Below are 26670 nucleotides of genomic sequence, written 5' to 3' on the forward strand. Positions count from 1 at the left end.
TGCAGTTCAACATGTTTGCTATATAATATACCTGTACACTGCATTGTTAGTGTCTGTTACCTAAAGGCATCAATAATGTTATCCAAGTCTAAATAAGCTCAATAAGCAGAGTGGCCAAAGCCACACCCTTCTCCACCAAGGACTGGTTATTTGGTGTGATAATAGTTTATCATTCTAATCTCCTAGTTTAAATTATACATTTAACATGTATATGTTGTTATTGTTATTAGTGGTTCAACGCCATTTTCGTTCTGAAGATGACAGACTGGGTGACTTCATAATTGGGGTAAAGGGGTCCAAACAGTTTTATGAAACCACGTGGTAGTATTTAATGACCAATAAAGGGGGGAAAAGCTACTGTTACATTTCCCCCCCTGAGCAGAATAAGAAATAATAGTGTAAACACCCATCTTACAAAAGAATGAAAGGAGGAAAGAAAAAAAAACAGAACCCCCCCATTATGTGACATTTATTATGTAACTGTGGTAACAATGTTGATTAATGATCCCTCCCTTCTGCAGAACTTTTTAAAAGAAAACACCAGGATGTGCTCTCACTCAGGATGTGTTTAAGGTTAAAGGACGATACAATTATTAGTAAAGCCTTGCCCGCCCAATGCAAATTATTCTCTACAGAGTGGCTACATAACTCCTTGTGTATGGCAGTGATTTTGAATAATGCCTTTTCGCTTTGTCATGTGTTTGTTTAGTGGTTGATCGGTGTCGTTCCATTTAATTCCCTGGATTTGTTATTTAGCTTTAATAACATTTGCTTATCTGGAAGCAGCGGGCATAAAAGCAAGTTTAAAATCCGCATGTATGCGTGTGTGAGCCACAATAGAGTCCTGTGAGTGTGGTGCTGCTGCTGTTAGAGTCAGATTAAAATAATGCAGATTAGAAAAGGAGTGAATAAAGCATCTCCTCTCTGCTGTGCGGCTGCTCTGCTGGGCAGCGCTTTCCCTGAGGTAGGTAGACTCCTAATGAAAGATCAAGGGCATTAGAAGTGTGAAAAGCAAGTGGGGTACCTGCCGTTAGCCGTGCGGTTACAGAACATTAATTTTACTGCAGACTCATTTATAGTGAGAGAAGGAGGTCGAATGGCAGAGGAGCCGGTATGTGGGAAATGTAATGGGCACGGGGAAACATAATTCGGTTATTGTGCCACAAAGAAGGAATACAGAAAGTACAGTATGTCGAGCCAACCCCATCGGTTAGGAGCGAGGGGGTTGCGCCTGCAGTCTATTTAGGGTCGGGATGTGGATCTCTTCACCTTTTCTCATCTCAAAACCTTGATCTGCACGTGCGGACGATTCCCCCCTGCACGTTAGCCTGAGAGATGAAAAGCTTTGTCTTTTTATTGTGTTTCCAATTACTGTGCGGGTGGTTGCCAATTTCAAAGATTCGTGAGAATCCACACCCCAGACGTGGGGGACACCAGAGCGGCGCATCTTCCTCGTTGTGCCTCGGAGCAGAACTCTCGTCTGTCCTGAATGGACTTTCCGCCGACTCTTGCTTGGCTTCTCTCCCAATCATTGTGGAGCCGGAGCATTTGCTTCAAATCACCGGAGATCACAAGAAGTGCTTTTCCCACCCAGGTCGTGCCAAGGAATAAACTGTCAAGGGTCTGCCTGCCCAGCCGTGACCAGACACCTGGCCAATCCAGGGCGGGAGCACCTGAGCCAGAAGAGCCGCTTGGCAACTCTAACTAATTGGGTTCTTTAGGGAGGAGAGGGAAATGGCCCGGACAGGGGTTAGTGGGGATTTAGGTGCAACATGGTCCGACGAACTAGGACAGATTACGGTCAGATTATGGGCAGAAATTGGAGCCTTGATGAAATCTGTAGGCTGTTGTGTTGGCGGCGCGTTGGGAGTCGTCAGGATGTTTGTGCATTCTGGACAGCCACTACACAAGGTCTGAGATTCCCGCGCTGCACCGTGACGCGGCTCGCCGAGATCCCTGCGAAGTCCGCGCCTGCAGACGCCTCCTAACGCTCAGTTCTCCCAGAGCTCTGCAAATGACGGCGTGTTTAAGGGCATTTGAGGCAAAATGAAAGGGATTGCAGGCTGTGATTATGTCGGTACGTATTGTTAGTGATGAACACCTTCGCGGGCGCTGCCGTGGAAACTCAGATAAACTATCGAGTAATTGAAGTGTGCTCCCTCCTTAGTCATGGCAGGGTGGCTTTCTCAGAGGGAAGTGCAGTGAAGCCAGCACAACTTTTTAAGGCCAAAAGAAACGTTCAAACGTCGAGTGTCTTGCAACGCACCGTTATGACAACTGCGTAGGCCATTTAAGCCCCATCTCGGCGCTCCACGCGAAGGCAGCAAAACAAAAATGCTCCCGTTCTCGATCAGATGTAAAACAATGTTACAAAGATAGGCACCTCTGTTTGTTACCCTGGTAACAAGTGTTAGCAACACATCTCCTCTAATAAAGCCACTATCGAGAAACGGCTCTGGCATCCAGGAGATTCAGAACCGCCCGACACAATCATTTACAGCGGACAGCGAAAAACTGTCCCAGAGTCCAATACATTCTGTCCAAAAAATGCATTTTCTGTCCTGTAATCTCTTCTCTGCTCTAGTCAGTTTCCAGAAAGAAACAAACATGATTTATTTCCAGTAAACAAATTATGTGTGATCTGAATGTAATATATGTGTTTAAAAAAAAATTACATTTAATTATCACCCCGGAAGAATAAAATCCACCACTGAACGTGAACGTTTCAGAGATAAACACTAATTATACCTAGAAAAATAACGCAATAGATGTTTTTTTTTTAATAAGCAGTCGTCTGTCTGAAACCATTCATCATTTACATTTTAGTTTATGTCCTAATAAGATAATTTCAGCTGTGTTTATTAGTCATATAATTTACCCAGATAAACTCCTGTATTTTCTGTGTAATAATCCTAGGTTCCTGCAATTAGCATTTGCTCATTAGAGAATGCCACCTCCTGCAGAATTAGTCCTGGTGTCCTTCTTGACTCTCTCACGGTCAAGTGACACAGTTGCTAATCAACCAAGATCTCACTGAGAAAGACGATGATGATAACGGTTTATGTATTCTGGAAGGAGAACGATGACTAATTAATGACCTACTATTTATAGGTGAATGTGTGTTTTTGGTAAGTAAGTAACCTGCAGAATTTCCTAGGACAAGATCAACTAGAGCCACGTCAACCCCAATCACCTATAAAGCCTTGTTGCAGTTCTGGCCAAATACACACACACACACACACATGCACGCACACACACACAGCACTGCAATGGGAGGCCATTTGGCACCGGTACCCAACACTGACCTCACTATGACATCACTACATTTCTGTGTCCACCTGCTGGGCACGAGACACAGGACTAATCAGTCAAAGCCACACAAAGCCCTCACACAATGACAGCAGAACCATTCTCCCAATAAAACCATTATGGGTTTGGACTGATGGTGGCACACACCACATACCCCTAGATTTACAGGCGACCGGTAAGGTGTGTAGGAGAGGCTAAACTACACAATACAAACTGAATACAACACAGCAAATAAGAAGAGTTAATGCAATCACATTTAGAAAAGGGCCATTGAAATGACACTGCTACCCCTTCTTAAAAACATGTTTTAGAACATATCGAAAGGCAAAAATCAGGACTAGGTGGGTTCCTTTGAATTGTGTAGATAAACATCCATATCCCCTAACAAAGACACCAGCGCAACACATATCTACACCATACAGAAGGCCACAGTTGACATTTCCTAATATTTAATCTTTAATAGCATATTTAAATGAGCTCATTAAAGCCATGGTGTATCCAGCAGCCGCTCAGTATCTGCCGCGCAGGCCCGTGGCGGGCGCGCTCGCCTGTGGAAGTTCTGTGCACACACAACGCACTTTTCTCTGTGCTGTGCTGTGGTTGCATAGCAACAGAGTTGGCCACGGGTGTGGTGGCAGCGTTCTGAAACGCAGCGGCCTGTGATTAAGACGATCTGCCTTTAATTATGAATGCCTTTCTGTCTGGGGTACAGCTTTTAAATGGCAACGATGAATTATACAGGTGATGCAAACAAGGTGCTCTGAAAGGGCTTTTCTGCTCCAGAGTCACACCTCACTTCCCCGCAGGTTGTCTTTGTTCGGATGTAAATGATGCTTTTAGGACATTAATGTTGTAGATGAACAATGCAGGGTAAACATATTAACACAGCTGGACTATAATGGAGTCAACGCTCCACACAGGAAGGAAACACTATAAACACAGGCCCTCTCTCTCTCTCGATTTGTTTGTTTTCTTGGCTGGTTTTGTTTAAGTTCAACATGTGAGGGACAGTGCCAACACCAGCTCTTCTCAGGCCAAACACTGCATTTGCATTTGTTGTGTAATCTTGTGGCACAGGGATGAGTAAACAGTGACTGTCCGATGCCACTGTACTGTGCTTTTGCCGCTCTTTAGTGTGCGGTCTTTGTCATGTTTTTCAGGAAAACGTCTGGCACATTTTGATTAAACTTTCCCTCCCTGGTTTTGGAAACACAAAATGAGAAGAGAGAAATATTGTGTAATAATGTGCTGAAACACGGACTTCCTCCCTCCTTCCGGCACAGTCACTGTGACTGCGTCAGGAAGCAGGGTCCAGATGTTGAGCTACACAACTCCGACTCGTTGCCAAACATGGGAGGCCACTGCGGTCTCAGGACTCCACAACACATCACCTGTTGAAACGAATGGGATATGAAACAGGGAACATATGAAGTGATTAATCTTTCCCAAATAAACATCAAGACAAATAAACCACTTTTCAACTTATGCAACTCTTATTTTTTTTTTATTGCAACTGGAAGACAATACATCACAGAAACTTTATGGTAGGTTTCAGAAAAACAAAACAAACAAACAAAAAAAACAAAAAACGTTTTTGTATAGTAATGGACAAAGTGATATTTACATTAATTGATGAAATAGTTTTGTCTTTGGCAATATGATTACACATCAAGGAATTATAGAATGCAAGTATGCCTCCATATTGACAGGTCTTTTTTTATTATTTCAGACAGGTTGGCTGAATGCATATGCCTTCAGACTGCGCATTTCTTAACAAAACAAACAAAAAAGAACTCAAATCCTTAGCTTTTCTCCCCTCCTCAAACCTCCGTTAAACAAACAAAATGGCAGTTTACATTTAAATACCAACAGAACAAAAAAACAGAAAACAAATTGGCCTTTTTATCACTATTATTTGCTTGGCTAGTATAAACATTGAATTCACTAATTTCTCTCCGGTACATTTTTATTCCCTCCCCTTTCAGATCATTACTACAACATGAAGTTAAAGGATCAGTTACGTAGTGAGTGTGAGTCGATGGGCCGGCGATTGGATTCGGAAGGCAGTCATTTGTCCATGTTTTCCAGGGGAGAAGACGCTTTGATTATTGGTGGCATTAGCGGTTACTCAAAGGGTGGTTTATTAATCTCACAAAGAACCACGTGCCACTGAACAGCTACCAAACGTATGGGGTTTCTTTCCTCGCATTTGAGAATCACTTGCTCAGCAGAAGACCCAGGGTTTGTCCTAATGATCATGGGATCTCTCAATGCTGGACAACGCGGTCATCCTGAACACCCAATCGGAATGGAGTGTAAATATTGATATGATTAGCAGAAACAACACATTGAACGTCTAAGATGATGGAACCCGGGGCAGTGGACATATTGCAGTTTTCATATCACAAGTTCTCCTTATTCCTCTATCGAGAGCAATATTTTTGGAAGGGGCAGTGTGGTCACATGACTCAATAAAGGAGCATCCACAAATAACAGTATGACTAAGGCTGATATGCAGGACAAGCGTTCATTCATAATGGTTTTTAAATAATACTATGACTAATAATAATAATTAAATGTTACAGGCTTTGGCACTGAACCTTGAAATAGACAATATCCTCGATTGAACAGTTTAGTGCAATCTGGCGCGTTTATGTGGCTGTTTATACCATCGTGTGCACTCCAAAACTTCAGTTTTTATAATCATTCAAGAGTAAATAATACTGACAGTTTAACCTGAACAGTACTAGCTTGAAGGCTGACAAGAAACACGGAGTAAACAACGCAGAAATCCAACATTAAATAAACGAAAGCACAGCAACTAGAACAGAACATGGCGTGTCGGATGGACGGTGTGACATACGCACGGACGCTCACGGTCTCGGGACACATCGATGTTCGAACAGGAGGCAGGCATGAAGGGTTTACACTCACTACTAACTTCTCCTCGAATATCCGAGCTAAAACACAAACAGATCAAAAACCTCGACATTTGAACATTATTCATTTGAAAAGCAGAAGTGGGCTGAATGTGCAGACAAAGGCAGTATATTTTAATCATTCTAGCCCTACCCGAAATTTGAAGTCTTCATATTGCAGAGTAAGTTCCCAACAGTCAGTGTTTGTCCCTGAAGAAGGTTTATCTTTAAAAGCCTGCTTCAAAACAAAAACGGAAAAAGACAAAGAAAAAAAAAAAAAAAGAAAAAAAAAACTAGGCCTATGGGCATAAAAATTAGAGGCATTGCCTTTTCTCTAGGATCTATATTTATATGAAAATAATTCATGCTCCATGCTAAATACATTATTTACCTTACATGAACTTTGAATAAAAAACAGTTTCTTTTTGTTTACAGAACCCATGCAACACGATTTGGAAAAATCCTGCTGGCTACATTGGTTAAATTAAGAGAAAACAAAAATCTATTGTAACCTTTATACAGTGTTATCCTGACTGGATGAAATTGCTTATTTCATTGTGAGGGTAGGAAAAGAAAAAACAAACAAACAAACAGAAAATATGTAAATTAAAAACTCCACAGTCAGTTAAATATTTTTTGTCGCTATAATACTATTGGCAGGTTTTGTAGCATCTTTTATCCCATCGAGGTCTTTTTATTATTATAATCATCATTGTTCCACATGAATTATCACTATTTTTTAATCACTTGATTGTAATTCAATTCATTAATTTAATTGCTTAAAAAAATAAAAGGCAGTTTAGAAGACATTTTAATTATCATTATTTTTTGCACGCCCTGCACTAAAAGATCCGGCTTATGGCTTTTAAATAATTTTCTTTATTTCTAGAAGACTGAATTCTATGGTTGAAACGATTACCAATAACCAGCAACCAAATCTTTACCCGCGGCCTCCCTGCCTTGGCACTCAGTCCTTTATTGGCCCAGATTGGCTGTCCCAGGACAGCCGCCACAGTGACAACACAGTAGTGAATTAAGTGCAATTGTCATCGCTGGCTAACCAAGGCCTTGTCTTTGGCACTATCTCATCCGAGTGCCTCCGATGAAGACACTCGCTATAGTGCTGTTTGCAAATATCTCCGAACCGAAATATCCACAGTACTAAACATGACACATCCCCTCCTTGCGCCCAGCACTAACACGTCGAAATGGCTCAGTTTCCCTCCAACTCCAGCGTCGCTCTTGGCTGCACTACAGACCGGGAGATTGCTACAGATTTGTTTGTTTTCTTTCATTCGTCCTTTCCACAATAACTTCGCTGTAATTTCCTATTCCACCTGGATCCTATTTGCCAATTAGAGAAACACACGCATTTGGCTGACTTCTCTCTCTCTCTCTCTCTCTTTCCAACTCTCTCGCTCTCTCTCTACTCAGTCGACAAAAAAAATTTAAAGGAAAGAAAAAGAGGAAACAAAAAAGGTGTACCTAAATTAGCTGAGCATCAGAAAAAGTTTTGCTATGGCTTTAATCTCCTTTCAACAAAACGACAACAAAAGAACCCTCAAAAACAGTATCTAAAGGATAGGAAAACAAAGTGATTGTTGATATTGCCACAAATCATTAGAATTCACCTGATGTCCTGAAAAACAAAAATTGTAAATTCTATTAAAACTGATGTTTTTTTTCAGTCTTAATTTTTCATAGAATCTTTTTGCTCTTTCTGCCCCTTTGCCGTCCTGTTGGTGATATTGTTTAAGCACGCGCGGACCCCCGCCAAGTGCAGGAGCGACCCGGCGGCCTCTTTCATCTCCTCATCGTCGCTCTCTGGGGGCTTTTCTGTGCGCCTCTTTTTTAGGGGCAGAGTATCACTGGACACTTTCTGTTTCGCTTTTGTCAAATGTTGCCTTTTCTTGTGCTGGGCCAAATAGCCGCTGTCAGCCAGAGCATCCTTGGACTCCTTCCTGGCCTGTTTCCTGTCCTCTTCCTCCGTCTCGCTGTGGCTCTCGTTGCTGTGCAGGCTGCCCTCGCTCGCCTCGCTGCCGTCCCGGCCGCCCTTGCCGGTGAACTCGTACACGTCGTCGGCAGAGGAGGCCGTGGAGTTGCTGGTGGGGGAGGCGCTCCGGTGGTTGGAAGATTTGGCGCTGCTGTAGTTGTGATCCTCTTTCGGGTCGCTGCTGACCACGGGGGACCCGCAGGAAGGCTCGCTGTCGCTGCGCATCCGGCAGTTTCCCAGCACGCTCCTGCGGGGAGACGGGGGAGACGGGGTTAACAACACAGAGCCGCTTCACTCATCCTGTCAGAAAGCGATCCCATATAAATAGTCTGCTGCCACAGTCCGATTGCTAATGCACAGGTCTGATGAGTATAAAACACGGTTTAGACTTCAAATGAGCAGTAAAACCATAAATATACAATAGAATGGAGACATATTTTCAAATAAAAGTATTCTTTTGGATGAATAAACCGATTCAAATAAATAAAGGCAGCAATAAATAAGAACACTTTCTCAATTAAGGTAAAAAAGTCTCAGTCAAATCAGATCTCATGCCGAAGAAAATATCTGCTTCACTGCTTTTTTTAAGGAAATTGTGCAGTTAACATTAAACCACATTTTGGGATTTGACAAAAATTTACCTGAAAGCTGACAGTCTGTCTATTTCCTGCATTTATCTCTCATGAATTATAGCCAGTGCACAGCAGGCAAAGAAAACTGCACTCAATAATTAATATCTAAATGCAGTGTCATTCACTTGTGTGTGAACGGGGCGCATTTACTTTTAGTTGGCTTCCCGCGGCAGGGGCTGACATTAGAGGCTGCGAGACGCTTAGCAGGGGAACCAATTGGCTGCAGCTTCTAATAGACTGAAACTGCGGCTCCGGTGAAGCACTTTTAGGGTGACGGTTGTCACAAAGCACGGCTCACAGAAGTCACTCTGTAGCTGGAGGGGAGACTTCTCCTCTTCCAAAAGTGTGTTTAAACTTTTGCTGGTATCGCCCACAGGGAAACTCTCCGGTCCCTCCACACCACTAATGTACTTTTTTGCGGTTAGTCTGTATTGAGCGAATGTGTGGAGAAGCTCACAAGTTAAAGGATTAACAAGAACACAAGAGTTTTCTGCATTAAGCACGGTGAGAACTATTCCTCACATTGCCCTTGTTGTTAGTTTGTCTTCTTCCCTAGGAAGATAAGGTTTCATTTAAAGGGGAAAGTATAATATTGATATCTGTATATAGAGACTTGAAACAGTTGCTTAAACCTAACGAGCACTAGGACTGTCAAAGGAGACATTCCCAATAATCAGCCCTCGATGATGCCAATTTATACCCTGGACAAATCCTGTTAATTAGACAATTAAAACTCAAATCCACTGGGATCAATGTAGACAAAGAGTAATGGGGAAAATTGGGTGGCACAGAATTAATTTCAAATTGAGAAACTTGCTCAATAATAACAGGTTTATAACCTGGGAAATGAGATTAACGGAGATCTCTCTAAAGGAGTGACATCCTACACTTGTGACAGACTGGCCAGGGAGGGAGGGAGGCACTGGCGTCTGCACTGGCGAGTGAGAGCATCTCCTTAGCTTAGGGCGCGAGGAGGGCACCATCGCTCACTCGAGCTTTTCAGCCTGATCTGTAGGTCTTTGGACAGGCAGCAATGTGGCTCAACTTCAGCTATGTCAAAAGACCTACGTTTAATAAACACCTTTTTAAACGCGCCTTGGAGAAGAACAAATGGCAGAGTGGTTCAAACTGAAACTGTAAACGTTGGACAAGTGTATAATATATGATCCATAGCTCGCTCCCACTGCAAGTGAACCAGTAAAGCGCTCGTAGGTTATTTCAATAAACAAGGCTGATTTCAGTCGGTTCTTGTCCACACCATGTAAAACGTGTTCAGTGTCAGGTGGAGGGAGAGATCTAGACTGGTACCTACTTCTGCACTAAAGGTTATATGTTAATGCTGTGTTCTTCAGTCTCAATGGTCCAAGCTTAATCATCTTTTACACACTACAATCGTTTAAGATGACTTTCAGGTTTATTAGAAGAATTTTCCCATCTAAACATTTTTATAGCATCACATAAGGATTTGTTTTTAACATTTATATTCGTCTCTTTCAAAGTATACAACATAAACCGGCTACGTCTATAATCACTGAAGGATGAATTAAGTGCCAAACCAGTGTTTTTTATTTTCATGAAATCACATTGTATTTGAATGGTTCCAGAAGAAAACATTCACTGCTAATGAGATGGTTTACAACGTGTTTTTTTTTTTTTTTTTTTTTTTTTTTGACAAGTTGCGCCGCCTCGTTTTGGATACATTTATTTAAGCATGGTGTTGCTAAACATACATTTGACTTTTGTATTCTCTATAACGCTCTCTTTCATCAATTCTGTGTCCGCCTCATCATACCTGATGAGCAACCGAGTACAATTTAAAGGGTTAACTCCACTGGAGATGCACTTCCTACCCTCAACTCAAAATCACGCAAAAGTAAACCTCCAGACCTCCCTTTCCCCCGGCACTGTGTCCCAAGGTCAGACCATACATCAACCTGTCGTCAGCAGGACTCATGAGCTCGATAGGAGGATGTAATTGATGCACACTTGCCTCATCGCTGCTGTCCGGCTTCCTATGGGATTGATTGGCAGTGGTCTGATGCCCGGGAACATCCCCTGGTTCACCATCCGTGCGCCGTTCTGGATGACGCCCTGCGGGACTGAGGGACAGCAGGAGAGGCACGGTGAGGCCACAGGCACCACAGCACCAATCACACACATTTCAAATTGTTTTCTTTCATTCTCAGCAGATTGCACAACACACACAAACATGTCACCTGGAAGTGAAAGCACACATTAAACCTGGCGTTCATGATTCACTACAAAGCCACAACAGAGGTCCCAGAATGCACCACACTTTGGAGGCACTGGCCAACACCTCATCTTTTATACCATACCTGCGCTGGGCAGACCGACAGGAGCGCGTGAAGAGCTTTACAAAGGAAAATGAGTTAAAACTGTTCAAGCCCACCTACAAATAACATTTTGTAACGGCTGAGCGGAGAGTAGGTGGTCGAGTTAAACCATTTTCTTGTCTGTATTGAAACACACAAACACCAGCACATGATGACAGGAGTACACGTGAAAGAATTCGTGCCCTGAGAACCTTTTCAAGAAGTCTGTAGTAGAAACGGATGCATCTGACGCGTGAATATTACACCTCGGAGATAGGATGGTAAAATACTCCCAGAATCCATTGTGAAGGAGGGGTGGGGTTTAGGCGAGTTGTAAATGTTTCGTTATTGTTCTGTAAAGAACCACAATTATTCAGGCTGTGCTCTGAGATACTGTGAAGCTCGGCCCGCTCTTAAGTTTCCATTTGATTGACTGTCCTCGGAGTCTCTGTGTTCTCCAGGAGACTGACTGGAGCTCCAGTGCTATGGTACTCACAAGAAGCTGGGAGGTCAGGAGAATTCAAAAGCATCATGGTAGCGGCAGCATCAATGTCAGGATCTAAGAAATGCAAAGGAAAACTGGACTTAAAAAACAGTTACTGCTGGGAAAGGTGTTTGAGGTGGAGTCGATTTTCTGTTTATTTATTTATTATGTCCTCTAACAGTGAGCTATATTGACAAGGCAAGGGAAGTGAAATTGACCATTAAACTGTCATAAATATGTCGTGTCATTTCTGTCTCATCAGATTAAAATGGATGTACCATCTCTTGTTTTCTTGTTGTCGTTATCTTTTTAATCAGGTTATAAAAGGGGGATACTTTTGCCATCTCCTATTTGTGTCATCGTCAATGGCTTGCTCATGCTTAATATACATTTAAATAAATGTTCCCCAAGTACCAGAGCGCAATTATGTTTCACGTTGCAGAAACCTTATTTTTAGATCTCGCTATATTAAATTATACAACTAAATAAAGACACCAGGGCTGAAGGCAGGCACACGAGTGATCCTAATCTTTTGTTAACGAGGGGAAACCGCCGAAGTGAGCCAGGCTGTGACAAGGCAAGCCTCCGAACGGGGTAAAACAAAGGGAATATTCCGCCTGCAGCCGGCGCAGACGACACATTGCGCCAACACCTGTTACTCTACCCTTTTCAGCCGACTGTCGACTGCGTGTAACAGCGTTCCACGGGACGGCGGCTAATCTAAAACAGATGGCGGGTTACAAAAAGGAAAATATTACCCATTTGCACTCATACACACTTTTGCCCATTAGGCAGTGAGCATCGTTGTCATGGAAACTCCCTGCTGCCATGGCGACGGTACACAAGTCAGCGACAGGCCTGAACGAGCTGAAAGGAGCATCTGTCCTGCACCGCGTCCCGGCCGCCCCAAGGGCAGCACGCCACGAAGGTGAGACGACGCCACATGACAAGGCTGCCTCGTGCCCCGGCCGGGCGAGCGCAGCGCCCAGTGCGGATCACTCCGGGAAAGTGAAAATTTGAGATGCGTCTCTATAATGTTAGCGTCGCACAAGGCCAAACTGAAAATAATCCATATTAAAAAAAAAAAAAAAAAGGATACTATCCCAAAACGCTAAATGCTTTGTCTACCAAAATCGTAACCGACAAAATAAATTCAAATTTTGCGCTTGTTATAATAATGCGAAAAAACAAGCTGCAGTTGTCAAATTTGAAAATGGGGTCATGCAGATTGGCAGAGATTGTGCGTTTCAGTTTGAAATCACACTCTCGCTTTCCCTTTGGTTAAAAGAGGTGCCAAAGAGGGTCTATAAAGTAAAAGTCTGTCAACACAAAGCCGAGGGAGACGGATCGTGACAGTTTTGGATTAGGGGAGACTTGACTGGGCGATTAACTGCCAGTCAACTGCTTAAGCAAACAAGTGCAATCCTGCCACGCGGGGACGAGCGCCCCCAGGACAATACAGGAATACAGAAATAAGTCATTCAGTAGAAATGAAATGAAAATAGTCGCAAGGAAGCATTTGTAAATATCCAAGAAGCTACACTCCAGATTTAGTAAATCTGGACTCCCCTTCCCCTTCCTTCTTTCAAGGCATTCCAAAGTGAACAATGTCATCCCCCGAGAGAGCGCTGGACGTGACCGGAGCCACGCTCAGGGACAGCCAGCTCCTCGGCTCTTCTCTCGGCCGCTTGGTCCCTAATCTGTGGCAAATGTTTGTTCCCGGCTGCCTGCGGTCTGTGCCGGGCTGCCCGAGGGCCCCTCTGCCCCTGGGAGTGTCGCTGCACCGTCTCCACAGGGAGTGATGCTCTGGCCCGCGCACACTGGACTGCTTTTCTACTCCTGTGAAGCGTACTAATAATCAGGGCAGATGGCTCCAGCAACATTATCATCATTACAACACAACTCTGTCCTGGACTGTGTTTTAATGCTGAACCTCTTATTCTTTTTATACTAATCCCTTCTCTTTAAACGAGGGATGTGAAACAAAAAACGAGTGAAAGCACACTTTGATATCCTGGTCCATTCAAAGTATAGTATAATTTGCATGTTTATTTTATTGTTTTACTTGTGGTGCCACAGAAAAACCCTTCCAAACCTAATGAAACCACAGCTTTTTGACATTCCTATCAATCACTGAATTCATTAAAATAAACATTAATCACTAGTCTGAAAACATTGACTATTCATTCAAGTTTTACAACTTATGTTTCTATAGTCAACAAGATTCACAGCCGATCTAAAACCCCTCATCTCTTCAGCTCACACTCAAACCTAAGAATAATTAATAACATGCAGTGTTTGGGATGCTTTTAAAAATTGGTTTTACTTAATGCAGTAGTAAATTAACACCAAACCACGAGATGCTAAAGGGTCTGGATTCTCTCTCGTTCGAAATTCTCGTTTGAAATTTGCCAGCGGGACTGAAAAGGACATTTTCAGAATTCCATCAACACACTGAAAGATTTAGCCCCTGGTTCTTCTGAAGAAGGATGTGTTGAGAATGGAGATCTTCCCAAATTGAAGACGACAGTTATTGCTGACAGATGCTGACAATGGGAGAAACAGTTCGGTTTTAAACTAAACGGGAAACATGATGCCAAGCATTCGTCCCCTTTGACCTCAGATTAACGGCGATCATCTGCTGTCCCCCCCCTCCCCTCCCCTCCCCCCCAAGAGCAACCATAAACACGTAGCTGTTCAATAGCTCCTCATATGTAACAGATGACATGTAACCAATTCAACAGTATGGTTAATGCTCTGAACTGTCCACCAGGGGGTAAAATATACACTGGCAGGCCTGTGTGATACATTTCTACAAGAAAAATGTGTTTGCTTTTGCTGAAGCTTGTTCAAATGAAAAAATCAAATCGACTCGAAACTTAAAATCTCTCATTCTTTTTCAAAATAAGTAACAGACAAACAAACACTAATGTACATCACAGAAGACATCGTCTTGCTAGTAATGGGGGAAAGAAATCAGCAGCAAAACACCACCAGAAAGAGAGTAAGCACCAGTAAACCAGACAGAAAGCAAAGGTCTTGTAGGAGTGAAGGGGTGTCTGCACCAGAAGCAAACTAGTTTAAAAGAGGCAACTTTCTTGTCTGAAATAAGGTACTCCACACGGGGAAGTACAGGACCTACATGTAAATCACCAGAGGAATGAAACAAACACAAAGTGTTAACGCTAACAACGGAGTCAGCAATTTAGCATGCTGGAGTAGTTCTCTGCAGTAACCTAATTAATAAATGGCTTGGCACAAACACTCTTCCAACTAGCTGCCTGCTGTTCCTCCACAACTTCTGCTGGAGTTACAGCATAGTGCACAACTTGCATTTGCTTATTCCCAGGTCAGCAAAAAAAACAAATTTCCTTAGTATCACGTATACTGGTGCATCCAAAGGCTTGCATTACTCACTTACAATACAAGAGCTTTAGTAATGGAAAAAAAAAAAAACTAAAAACAAGGATGGGAAAGACCCTTGTCTTGTATTACAGGGTTTACTTTATGGTCTGTAGGAGATTAAATGAGACACCGTCATCAGCAACCACCACCACAACAACACAGACAAAGCCAAATCAAAATGAGGATCAAAACAATCTTAACATCTAAACCGTTTCTTTTTGTGAAGGAGTAATACAGAAAAGTAAAGCAGGGAAAGATTAAATGATTATATAACCCCAGTAAAAAAAAATGCTTTTAAAGAATTCAGTTGAGTCTGGTTGGACATAGACGGGTGGGGGGGAATCAGTTCTTGGAACATCTGTTTATTGACACTGAGTAAAGATAAGTGCTCATACTAAAAGGGCTCCTTGATAGGAAATTTCTTTTGACAGAAGTACTTTCCGAGTGCTCTTGGCCATTGTATTCAGACAATAAAACACAGACCTTCGGGGTGTGTAATTTGTACATTCAGGTCTATAACACGGATGGTTGGCTTTAGTGAGTGAAGAGTTCTTTATTTATAATAGTAAAACAGCAGCGATTCCTCATCAAACGCTATCTTCCGCGCCAGGACAACCTTTTCTGTGCCGGTTTTGAAATCCATTTACATCTCTGTTCAATACCCCTATTGTGGGGTTCAGGGCAGAAAGCCTATGTCACAAGGGTTTTATTTTCCGTGCTGGTGACGGTGCTGGCCCCGGTGAATGCAGTGCCTAATTTTTATTCAGGGCTAAAATACTTGATTGGACTTTAACCTCGGGGCTTCAGTCTTGAAGGTCAGAGAATGCTGCAGTGGCAAATATCCTCCCAAATTACTATTATGGCAGAGTTTCTGGGTAACAGGACGTGTTTTTTCCAATAATGTGACATCGTTGTCGTGGGGGAAAAGATCGCAAAATGTAACAAACCACTTTCTATGACAGGAAGATCTTAAATTCATTTTTGTATTTGGTGTGTAAAGAATAAAACGATAATTATAATTCATATAAAACAAAATGAATAAATAATATAAATGCATTAAACAAAAATATGACAAAGTTATTGTCTGATAAGAATACACCTTAAATATTTATAATGGCTCTAGGTTACATGAGGATAGTGGTGGACTGCACAGAACCGTAAGAGATTTAGACTGCTACAGCATCGGGTAAGGATGTTATCTCTCAAATGAGCAGTCAATGTCAATTTACGGAGTTAATAAGCAATGAGAAATCAGTGTAGCTTCTGAAAGGATGAGATGAAATATGAATTGCATGTCTTGGAAGCAAGTCTGGTACAAGAGAAACTTGCCACAGAAGATTGTTTACTTACACACACACACAATTTAAATGTACTTAAATACAAATTTCCAAATGAAAACATTTTCCCTGCTACCATGTCTTCATTACAGAAATTAAATCTATAGCATTTCCAATAGTTAGACGTGGGGGAGTACCTATAATTGGAGCTGGCCCGAGCCAACTCAGATCAGGTGATTCAATGCCAAGATAGAGAAAATACAAAAACAAGAAGGTGAATGATGTGGAAAACATTTTCTCTTTCCAAGTTTCTTTTTTTTCCTGTCTCTCTCTTTCATACTTTCATACATATTCGTGGCATGGAAATCCTGCTCATTTTAAATCCAGTTTCCACTGCACAACAAATTATTCCCGACTCATCTGCGGAGAAACTAAAATCCCTGTTATGCAGTAAATATTAGATCATCCAAAAGCCAAAGTAAGACGGCCGGCTAGAGAATGAAGATTAAGTGCCGTACGAGTGAATAGCAAACGGACAACTTCAACGATACAGATGTACTCGTTTGATTTCGGTGTCTCACGCTCTGAAACTTGCTTTGTAACAAAACAAAAAACTTTGTCATGAGAGGCCGGTCATTTCTCTCTAAAAGGGGACGCCGCATGTTTGTAGGTTAATGCAGACGGGGATGGTTTATCTCTTTAGTCATTCAATTTTGTATTTTATGACACTGAAAGGAAAGCAGGGATGACAAATTCCCACCACTATATAATCGCAGCACCTGCTGTTCTCCAAGTAAAGCCTATGCATTGAGCTTAATGCTATTCCCAGAAGAAGTATAGTACAGAGATTGGATTTGGAAGTCAATCTGAGAGCAAATATTTCTATATGATAAATAACAATATTAGGCAGAATTAGTGCCAGTGCATCCGAACAATACCCCGGTCTGCCACAAGAGGATTTGAAATGTAGTGCTCCACGACGCTCACACACACATTCCTCAGACACAATGGCTATAAAACTGCTCCACTGTGGCCATCAATTTCTAAGCTCTTGTTGCAGTGAGATCTTTCACCAGACACGCTTTAGAGATCCACAAAGGGTTTTTTACAATTATTTTTCATCCCTTTCTCTATTTAAAAAATCTAAAAAAACAAATGCCGAGACTCTGCTCAGTACTTCTGCTTCTTTCCTGTAAATACTCAAGTTTCAGTAATGTTTAAGCAGAAACCAAAAACAAAAGACATTCGAGAAAAACAAGAGTTTAAAATAACACGTCAGTGTTTGTTTTCCCAACAAGGTGAAAGTTACAGTGTAAATGGACACCATTTACACATTTCTCCTAGAAGCCAGACACAATATAAAAATAAACCTGCACTCATTGCAGCCCACAAAAATCCCACCTGTTGTTGAACTCTCGGTGTGGCTGCTTTTCCTTGGCTTTATTGGTGCATCATCAACTTTAAACCATGACATAAATGCACACTGGCATGAAAAGAGTTAATTCTACAATGGCACCAAAGTGTTGTTTCATAATACGAAAGAGTAGTGATAACATTTATAACTCTGCACATCGTAAACATGCCGTCTCACATTGTGTTCACTCAAAGTCCAGACAGCGCAAGTCTGCAGACGCTACACTGAGGGCCGCAGTGTGAACACGCGCTCTGAAGAGGGCGTCTCTTCTGAGTCTTGTAGGTCTATTTACACGGTTGCCACAGGAACGGCAACAACCTAAAGTACTGTACATCCTTCAAAGGGACTTGAACTGCGAGACCTTCCTCAAGTTCAGAGTCTGCTTCCTTCACAATGCAGCCTTTCTTTGTGTGGGAGGTTAATTAAAGGTAAACTGTGGGCTGTATCAACGCCAGGCGGTACTCTTTACTAAATGACTACTCAAAAGACAGGCAAGAAGTGCAGATCACTTTGGTCATTTCTTTTTTTCCCAGTTTTTTCTTCACATTTGACTGCTTTTTCTGGCACGATGCAGAAAAATGCAGGCACTGTGCCAGAAAAACTTTTTAGCTGAAGAACTGTGCACACATCTCTGATTTAGGCATATAAAGTGTGTGGGACCGATGATATATTGTGGTCGAGTATTTCGGGTATTTACAAAGCCTTGAGTGCGGCTCAACGGTCTGCATCAGTGTTTACAACATTTCAGAGGTTAAAAGAAAAAAGTGTTAGTCTTCAAGCTCACATTGAAGTCCACTGCTGCTTAATAATTGTTATACCATATCTAGAAAAACTAGCAAATGAAAGACTTATAAATAAGAAAGTTGTATTGTTTGTACAGCAAGCAGGAGCTGTAAAGCAGGGAACAGGCTTTTCATTTAGGGCTTTATAACAGATAAGGAATGCCTGAAAGTACATGATTTTGCAATTTATAAACAAAACAAACTAAGCCAACATTAACCCCCAGTTATTTTAGAAGTCTTGGTTTATATGAGCAATCAGGCAAAACTAAACAGAGCTTCGCCATTAAAACTACCAAAGGTCAATTACCATCTCTATAATGATCTAGACAGGGATTCTGGTGTTCAGAACACTGCCATTTCATTCTAAACTTAATTACACGAAAAGACTTCCCGAAATACTTCTAGTGACAGAGCCCTTCAAATCAATAATTTGCCTTCTATCCCAGAGTAGGAGAAACAGAGCAGAAGATCTCTGCCGAATGACACCCTGTTGAATTGAATTCGTCCCACTCGGATTTCACAGGCGGCTCCACACAGGAATGCCATCCGGCAGGATCTCGCTCCAAGCGAACAGGAGTGACGTCACGCTGCGGGGCGGGTTTCATTGCCCGCATCTGTACGGACTGCGCTACATAATCACCTGATTAGGAAAGCTGTTCAGAGGTCGATAATATATTTCCGAGAAACCGGAGGCTTGATTTCCTAAAAACGACATAAAAACCCTAATGAGATGCTGCATGCTGAGTCTCTAAGCTATGCCGGTGATCCATTTTGAAGTTTCTTAAATCCGCACTGGATTGTTCATGTTTCTGGATGAGGAGACATTAATGATGCTTCAGCAGTAGAGGCAATTGAAAATGACCCAGCTAGGTGGTTTACAATGTGAGACACACACGAAGTCCCTGAACTGTCTCTCAATCCAGGCCCACTTTACCATCAAACAGCTGTGTAATTCCACACGGTGAAGTCAACTTGCACTAAAATAAAACTGTAAATCTTGTACAGATGTAAATCTCGACAGTAGCAGGTCTGGGATGTTGATTTCTCTAACACGGAGGGAAGGCCAGTGTGTCAGGTGGGCCAGGCACAGAGAGGGTCCTCGTTGTGTACCATGCTAACCTACATTCACCGACAATAACACAGATCGAGGGCTTTGTTCAGAAGTGAATGAATCCCTCGCAGTCGCAGATAACAAAAGCCACCTTGTGCAAAGATCAATTCCGTTTCCTCCACTGCGTCCCCTCTGGGTCAGCCAACGCCAAAACGAAGGGCACTGCGGTTACACGTCTTTTATGTAAAATGTAAAATAATACGTGTTCGCAACACAAGGGTGATATTTGTGTGTCTCTGGCTCGGTGTCAATGTGTGTCAGTGGAGCGTGAAACCCATGGCACTAACAAAAGCATCCGACGGAGTTATTTAAAGCGCAGAGGGAGCGTGCTTTGGAATCGATAACACTTGTTTACAAACGGTGGACCGGTCATGTGGCTGTGGAGATGCCACTCACTGGAACGTCCCAAACTCCTCCGATTGTGGGGCTGCGGCAGATTACGACTTCCCTCAGCTCTATCCACACTGACCTCAATGCCGAACTCTCCCGCACATAAAAACCTTTTACCTGGAGTTAACGCAGGTGTTCATGAATAACTGCAGCGAAGACCGCCAGTCAGGCCAGAGTTCGTATTTCAGACGGAGGTGATTGTTCAGAAGGCCGCCGGTGACAAATAGGTTTGAAGTCTCGATTAGCTAAGGAAAAAAAAAAAAAAAAAAAAAAAAAACCTAATCGTATTGGCCGACGTTAGAGAACAATTAGCTCCTGTTTATTTTTTTAAATGCACGGTTTTTGTGGGGAAACAAAAATGCATTTTCTTGCAGATTAATAATTGAAGTGGTCTTTAATAAGCAGAATTCTCCATTGTTGCGGTCGATTCCCCTCTGAAGGCATCTCGGCTGCAGTTTCCTTCCGCAGTTTAGCCAGGCTTTCTGTTGCCATAGCAACCACTCACATTTCACATACTTCGGAGTAGTATATCATGCATCACCAGGGTAAAACAGGAAATACCATTCTGCACTTAATGCTGCCTTTTAGAACATAACTATATACTCCTACTGGAGTGTCTACACAGCCAGTAACAGTAACCAGATGTATAATGCTATAAGTACAGTAATTTCTATATATTGTATGCTGTATTTATGCTGTGAAAACCCCCCCCTTCCCCTCTCTCTCTCTCTCTCTCTCTCTCTCTCTCTCTCTCTCTGTGTAAAGGGAGGCAGTGTTAAATTACACAGAGCACACTACAATGCACAGCCCTGACTTCAACAGCTATTTATAGAAGTAACCAGGGAAGGGAAAAAGAGAGAGAGGGAGACAAATGGAAAAGCACCTGATATAGGGGAGGCAAACTGGGAATATCTGAAACCATTACAAAAAATAGTTAAAAGCAAAGATAATAATATTCAGCTGCTGCACTTAAGAAGGGATTTAGGGATGGTCTGCGTTATAAAGGGAAAATGAAAAATATCTTTATCCAGCACTGCCCTTACTGCAGTTGAATTAATACCGTTTACAATAAGAACAAATGTCTAAACATGGGAGGACTGATCTCCATAAATATCAGAAGCAGAACATACTTTCTTATGTGTAACAAATTAAATACATAAATATTTGTGTGCGTGTCTGTCTGTGACTAGGCGTGTGTGTGCATGTGTTTAAGTTTAAGGTCAAGTTTAATGACACGTTCTGCGAAGTTTCCAGGAAATTCAGTATTTGTGGAATTATTGAAGAGAAAATGCTGAATTTGAAGCTGGGAACACCGAAGACCGTTTCACAATCGGAGCGACGCTGAACCTTTAACATCCTGCACAGAACTTAATATGTACAGTACGAGTCAGTCATTTCAATTTGCACCCACGGTTTCATGGTTTCTAAAAAAGAAATGAAATATCAAAATCAATCGGTATAGCAGACATTTCCCCTAAAGGATCTGAAAGCAGAACAATCTCTCTTTGTATTCTGAGTGGGCAGAGATAAAGCTTTCTCCCTTTTCTTGTATTATTTGAACCCATCATGCAAAACTGGCCAAGACCAAGATTCTCCGTGCTCTTAATGATGGAAATTTCATTACAGGCTACCTACCTAATCGGGGAGCTAGAATTTGTACCAATAAAATACAAAATCTACATATTAAACATGTTTTCTTGTTTGTTTTTTCCATTTGAAATAATTCACAGAACTTCTCCCTTATCTGCATGTATTATAAAATGTCACTTTCTAAATTAAACTCAACAACGTGGGGAAGAATTAATATTTAAAAGGCCATTTCTGAAAGCTACGTCTATACGTTGCGGAGAGCGCTGAACTGATGAAAGATGACATGCCAAACTTCAAATAGCACTCTGCCTACAGCCATTATGAAAATATTCTAATGTGGAGGTCAATTACTTGCAGGTCAAGGGACAACAGCATCATCGTCCTGTCTTTTAAATAACTGGCATATGCCCCGTAACGACCGCCAAAGACTGCATTTGCGGTCGAGAAAAGGCTTCGTCCAGACGCAACCAAAGTTCATTACCGTCAATAAAAATGCGCTATTTTGGGGCATTTAAATGTGATTTCTTAGTCACATTGCTGACTCATATCTTGAAAGCTCAAAAGGTAAAAAAACAACAACAAAAACATCCAGATTTGCAATATGTCGTGAACGCAGAAAGGTGACATCAACACACTTATAATCATCTGTGCAATTTATAGAGACTACCTAATATAAATAATGAAAAAAGGGAAACATACTTCCGACCAACGCTGGATATTTCAGATACACGCATGCTTGAGAAGTAGTGAGTGAGTGTAAAAGTAGACCCGTCTGCTCCCGAGGTCTCCTCTGGAGGGGATTATCGACTGGAAATCGACTGAGCAGCCAGAAACAGGGCTTGATCTCGTCTGACCTCTCCGGGACCCCCGTCAGCAGGGATTGGCCAGTCTTCCTTCACCTGTGGGGACACCCAGATCGCCGGGACGTTCCCTGGACACCCCCCACAACAATTACACACTGATTCTTTAACAGACTGCACAGGCAGGTCAACTCACAGCACACTTCAGACAACAAACACTACCACGTGAGCGTGTTTGTTGATCTTTCCACGCAAAGAACACTATGAAACAAGTGCCATGCTGTGATATCTAAATGTACACTCTTTGTTGACTGTGTAGGCAAGAACTGGACATGAAACAAACACTCAAGGTTAATTTACCTATTTCTTTACCCGGCATGAGCAGCTCAGGCTAACATCTGATGATTTACTTCAACTTAAGCTGGCTCCTAGATAGGTCTGATTTGATGTATGTAATGCCATGTTCTGAAGAATACAGTTAGTTAAGGTCACTGCAGTGAATGCAGAAGCTTAGCACACAAAAAACTAAACATGGCAGCTTTAGTCACATCTTTTGAAAATAACTATCCTGGAACAAAAGGGAAATAGATACAAGAAGCTTTAATACCGGCACAGAAGGATGCAGTGGACTGATTGTAGTGCGCACACTTGCAGAAATTGAGAATAATGAGGAATGAAAAGCATTACTGAAAGTGATCCAGAACTGTGTTCCACGAGTCCTTTAGAGGGACTAATCTCTGAATTTCTAATTGTTGGATTAGGACGCTGGTGTGCTTCTTTTAAAACACAACGGAGAATCCACCCTTTAAAGCCATCTATAATCTCAAAATGGTTATATGAAATGAGCTGAAGACGGTTGTTTAAAACGCTTTAAAATCCGGCATCAAGGCTCAAAATACACCAGATTTTCCCCCCTATTTAAATCAATACCCCATAGAGTTTAAGAGCCAGACTGACATACCAGCAGGGTTCTATTTTAGAAAAACTTAATAACCCAATTATGTTAGAAAGCCTCTTTTATCACCGGTTATATCTGAAGGCATAAGTAAATATAAATCACTAAATTAGGATCTAAAATTTAACTATATATAACGGCAAAGCAGGTCGTAAGCAGAGTGCAATATGGACTTCCGTTCATTCTCTTTCATTTCTGTAAATTTGTTCTTGCAAAAAGTTACGGCTTGCCTTCTTTGTAAAACAATCAAGCAGAATTCAATTTCACCACTGAAATTGTATTTTAAACCATGGAAGACTCCGACACTATTTATCTAAATATACATCTGCAATCCAGAATTTCCCGGCATCAGCAAACCGAATATCTACAGCTTATTTTCCAATTGCTTGATGCTGCACATGTAACCAGTCGTTCCAAATGATTCATGGCTCTCCTTTAAATTGCACACTTTTGAAATAAAGTGGGGAAAGCAGCATTTGACGAGTTCGTTTGAATAACAGCGGATGTCACCATGCATACCACAATGTATTTAAAATGTTATTGTCTTAAATTAAATGACTGAGAATAATTAATATAGGTGCAAAGTTATCAAAGACCTTGTTTCCTGAGTTCATATTCAGGTGTGGACTCTCTTTTGAGTTTGAAAATGAAGCTGCTATTGTCTTCCTATAATGAATTTCTTCCACAAAGTGCAGAGGCAAAAGCCATGATAAATCTATGCCCAAAGATACTGAGAGAAGTGTGCCTGGATGACACGTGAATCTCACCAACATTAACTACACCAAGGAGCCCGACTGCGTGCACACACAACATTCATAATTAAAATGACAACAACAAAATGTAATAAAACGAACCCATTTTAATTGTATCCCAGTGAAGTGTCGTATTGTGCATTTTTCTAAACGAAATGTAATGGTTTCAGGAATACTAATGTGCTTAACAGAACACAACAGGAACATTTGTTTTCGAAAGAAGAAAACCTACTGCCAGCAGGGCGGAGAGCAAAGACATTACTTCTATCTTCTTCAAATCATCTCCTTCACTTGCACAAACTAAGTGTTTTACCGTGATGGTGCCAATATAAAGGTGCCATCCTTTTAAGGATTGAAAGGAGAGGGGTGAAAAAGGAATGGTTATAAAAATGTGCTCCAGGATGTCTCATGAAAGGAAACACACGTGAGAGAGTTATTCTCGTCTCTTGCTCTGCACCAAACCTGCGCTCGGGAAGGTTACTGTGACTCTGCTTCTCCGCGTGTGCAGCTGGGTACACCTTCGGGCCTCGGGAGGGAAGATCGAGTGATGTTGTTAAGGTTAAGGTTTTCTTTACAGAGTTCTCACGGGCACTAATGTTGTATCATCTTCTCAGTTGGGCATCTTTATGATATAATGCATCTGTTAACAATCAATTACTGTGGTTTTAAATAAACCGTCTCTGACCTTGTCCGTGACGCCCTGGCGCAGAGAGAAACGCATTAGGCTGCATTAGAGCCGTATCAGAACACAATTATATTAAAATCCATACACTTCATAGTATTGTGTTTGTTTAGCCAGACACATACAGGTCAGGTTAAAATAATAATAACAATTATAGTAATAATAATAATCACCCATTGTTTAAACCCAAACAAAGAAGTACATTTTAAAAAGTTGAGAGAGTACAGTGACAAAACCCCAGGAGCAATATCTGCTCTTCCACCTACACCTACAAGAATCAGTCCACAGTATGGACCTGTAGTGGCATGTTTCCTCTATATCAGTCTCATTTTTATTTATTTTTAATTCAATGCCGAGACGCAGCAATCGGTTTGATTTGTTTGCTCACAAAGCTCGATGGGCTCTATAATAATACAGAAGCGATTCTCTTTGTTGAGGGTCATTACACTACAGCAGAAATTTTAAAACAATTAAACACAATGAGGTAATTGACCCCACTCTCAAGCCTATAATCAGGCCCCTCTCGAAGCCTGCCACAAAAATCAATATCATCAACTAATTAGGCAGTGTCAGTCATTGTACTGTTCCACAGTTAAAAGCGCCGGACTCTGATAACTTGGGTTATTTCAATCCCTTTGTCTGATTAAAGCCTCCAGTGCCTGTGTTTGTAAATGATTTCTAAGCAAGTCACAGCTTTCTCACTCTTTGAACAAAAGGACAGGAGTGGGGAAGGGGTTATCTGGATTCTCTTAAAGGAACTGTATCACTTTTCATGGAAATGTCAAGAGTGCCTCCAAAATCCCCAAATCAATCACTGACCTGCTTTAACTAGGTCAGAGGTGAAGAGCGGTTTGTTTCTCGAGACAGATCACAGAGGAACATTATCATTTATTGCAATAGAAACCAGGCCCTCCGAAAGAAATCTCCCCAGTAATCCCTTATTAAATCTGCTTTTATATCTTATTTTGCTTGGCAAAGATTTTATCTTTTCTTTAATTCTGCTTGTTGCTGACTGCAGACTCCGGCCAGAATACAATGTCAAGATGGCCCGAGCCAAAGGTATGGCTTCATATTACCAAGGCTGGGGAACAAATAAAGGGAGTCGCCTCTAAAGTATTTTGGAAAGAACTGTAAAAATGCATACTTTAGACATCCTATTATTACAAAATTCAATTTCATACTTATTTAGATTGAATTCTATTAAATAAAATAAAAATATCTATTTCCACACTTTAAAAACTCCCACTGTTCACTGTTTGAATTCACATGCAAGACTTCTCATGTTTACAATGCTGTAAGCCCCAAGATTCAATTTTATCTCACGCTCTTTCAAAAATACACCCTGAGTTGCGATTTAACTTCACAATTTTTTTAAAACTAAAATCACTCTAATTAAAGCGATACAGGCGGTCATATCCACATTTCTGTATCTGTTAAATGTCCAGAGATGCAGATGGAGCTGGTATTGAGCTCTGGAGATGCATTCACTTGCACAGTTAAAAGTACTAAAGTAAACAGTTCAGTAAATAATACACATGTAATCTGGTAATCATTCCAAGAGATATTCGAGAGTACGTTGGGTAAAACCTTGCTATTTCAACGACACATTAAGTACTCTGCTCAGTGGTGAAGTATTGCAGATTGTAATCCCTGTTCATTAGGAGTACTATTCCATTTGAAGGGTATCCTTGGAAAAAGCTTTAACCCCCCACCCTTGAAATGCAAGAGATCTGCTGAAAAATGTGATGGCTCTTGGAATCCATAGGATACACTTAAGGGGCTTGAAGACTGTGATTTAATTTGGCCCATTAAGATAATAATAGTACACCCAGCAATCAAGAGC

General features: G+C 41.6%; 1 protein-coding gene across 9 annotated transcripts in view; it reads right to left on the minus strand.

The window, feature by feature from the left end:
• Positions 1–4791: 4791 nt before the first annotated feature.
• foxn3 (forkhead box N3) overlaps positions 4792–26670 on the minus strand; it is a 75654-nt gene continuing 53775 nt past the window's right edge. For 8 of the 9 annotated variants that reach the window (XM_066694821.1, XM_066694814.1, XM_066694817.1 and 5 more), the window contains 3 exons: positions 11682–11744; positions 10843–10951; positions 4792–8467 (listed from right to left, as the gene is read on the minus strand). In XM_066694821.1, coding sequence (XP_066550918.1) covers positions 7918–8467; positions 10843–10951; positions 11682–11744 — 722 coding nt within the window. In that variant the 3' untranslated portion in view covers positions 4792–7917. The remainder of the gene's footprint in view (positions 8468–10842; positions 10952–11681; positions 11745–26670) is intronic. The other variant, XM_066694822.1, reaches the window with a different exon arrangement.

This window comes from Amia ocellicauda, chromosome 21, assembly GCF_036373705.1.
Source record: "Amia ocellicauda isolate fAmiCal2 chromosome 21, fAmiCal2.hap1, whole genome shotgun sequence".
Taxonomy (NCBI): Eukaryota; Metazoa; Chordata; class Actinopteri; order Amiiformes; family Amiidae; genus Amia; species Amia ocellicauda.